Below are 1,398 nucleotides of genomic sequence, written 5' to 3' on the forward strand. Positions count from 1 at the left end.
GATGAATTATCTTTGCATCCTGGCATCTTGACAGACACCCAGCCAGCTCTGCGGGGTGAAAAGGTTGAAGGCTGGGGACTTTACCTCAGCGCGCGCTGGCGGCCATCTGCGGTTCCGAACTGCATTATGGACGTTGTAGTTCAACGTGCACGTGACATCACTACCAGTGTCACCTCTGAGTGGCCTGTCGAGTCAACTTCCGGTATCCCGTTACTACCTGGGAATTGTAGTCAACAAGTGCCTGCTGGATTTGGGCTCTAGGTGCTTTGGAACTACAATTCCCGGCAGGCTACGAGATGCACCCGGTGGTAGTTAATAGTGAGCTGGTGATTGCCTCAGCAGGCGTGGTGTGCTTCAGTGTCTTGAGAGGCTTGGGTATCCCGGTAGGAAGGGTGAAAGGTTGTAACTACTCCTTTGAGGGTGATCACCGAGGTCGTGGGTTTGCACTGTCGGCTGGGCAGCGCCATGGCGGTGAGTTTTTGTGGGAAGAGAGCTCGGCTGGGGCCTAGAATCGGCTAAACTGTGTGTTTTGCAAAAACTAGAGGCTCCATGTGGTAGCCACTGCCCTGCAGGGAAAAATTCTTTATTCTAAAGAAAGGGGAAGGCTTGCCCTCAAAGCTTGAGGCGTGGCTGTTGTGAGGATGTGCCCTTTCTTGTTAGCGGATGAGGCAGGAACTGATGTCTTTAACTTTACAGACTATTTAATGTGTGTATTACTCCACCTAAGTTTCTAAAACCGATTTGGAGAGAGGAGGAGGTAACATTGATTCCTCCTTTCAACAAAAAATCGAGCGCATCCCGTAAACAGACAGAAATGACTGCATTCGTGTTGCTTATATGTGTGTGGGCTACCTGCTAAAACACATGGTGTGACATGTCAGGTGTTGATAAGTGCTAAAGAAAAAACTAGAGCTGGAAGCGGGACTAAGGAGTATGGGTGGGGGAGGGTTGCAATGTTAGAAAGTTGACCAAGAAAGGCTTTGTTGAGAAAGTGGCATTGTGGCAAAAAGGAGGTAGGGAGCAAGCCATGCAACTACATGTGTGGAGGAAAAAATTTCCAGGCAGAGGCAACCATGAGTGTGAAAAGCAAGAAGGATTGTATGTCTAAAAGACAGTGGTCCAGGGGGAGATGATTGGTGATGATAATGATGATGATGGATGTGTGTTTGTGTAGGGGGCTAGGCTTATCAGTGGGTTGATGTAGGTCATAATAAGGCCTGGTAGGTTGCTGCTTGGAGAGTGGGTTCCAGAAAGAATGTCCAGAGAGGGACTGGAGATAGAGTGTGGATAACTTTTTTTTTTTAATTAAATCTTTATTGTTCAGATTATTACAGTTGTTCCTCTTTTTTCCCCCCATAGCTCTCCTCCACCCGGTTCCCCCCCCACACTCTGCCCTTA

General features: G+C 48.3%; 1 protein-coding gene across 1 annotated transcript in view; it reads left to right on the forward strand.

Annotated features, from left to right (window-relative positions):
- Nucleotides 1-307: 307 nt before the first annotated feature.
- Nucleotides 308-1,398, forward strand: part of LARS (leucyl-tRNA synthetase) — a 59,988-nt gene continuing 58,897 nt past the window's right edge. The window contains exon 1 of the mRNA XM_005885994.2: nt 308-471. Coding sequence (XP_005886056.1) covers nt 466-471 — 6 coding nt within the window. The 5' untranslated portion in view covers nt 308-465. The remainder of the gene's footprint in view (nt 472-1,398) is intronic.

This window comes from Myotis brandtii, unplaced genomic scaffold (assembly GCF_000412655.1).
Source record: "Myotis brandtii unplaced genomic scaffold, ASM41265v1 scaffold95, whole genome shotgun sequence".
Taxonomy (NCBI): Eukaryota; Metazoa; Chordata; class Mammalia; order Chiroptera; family Vespertilionidae; genus Myotis; species Myotis brandtii.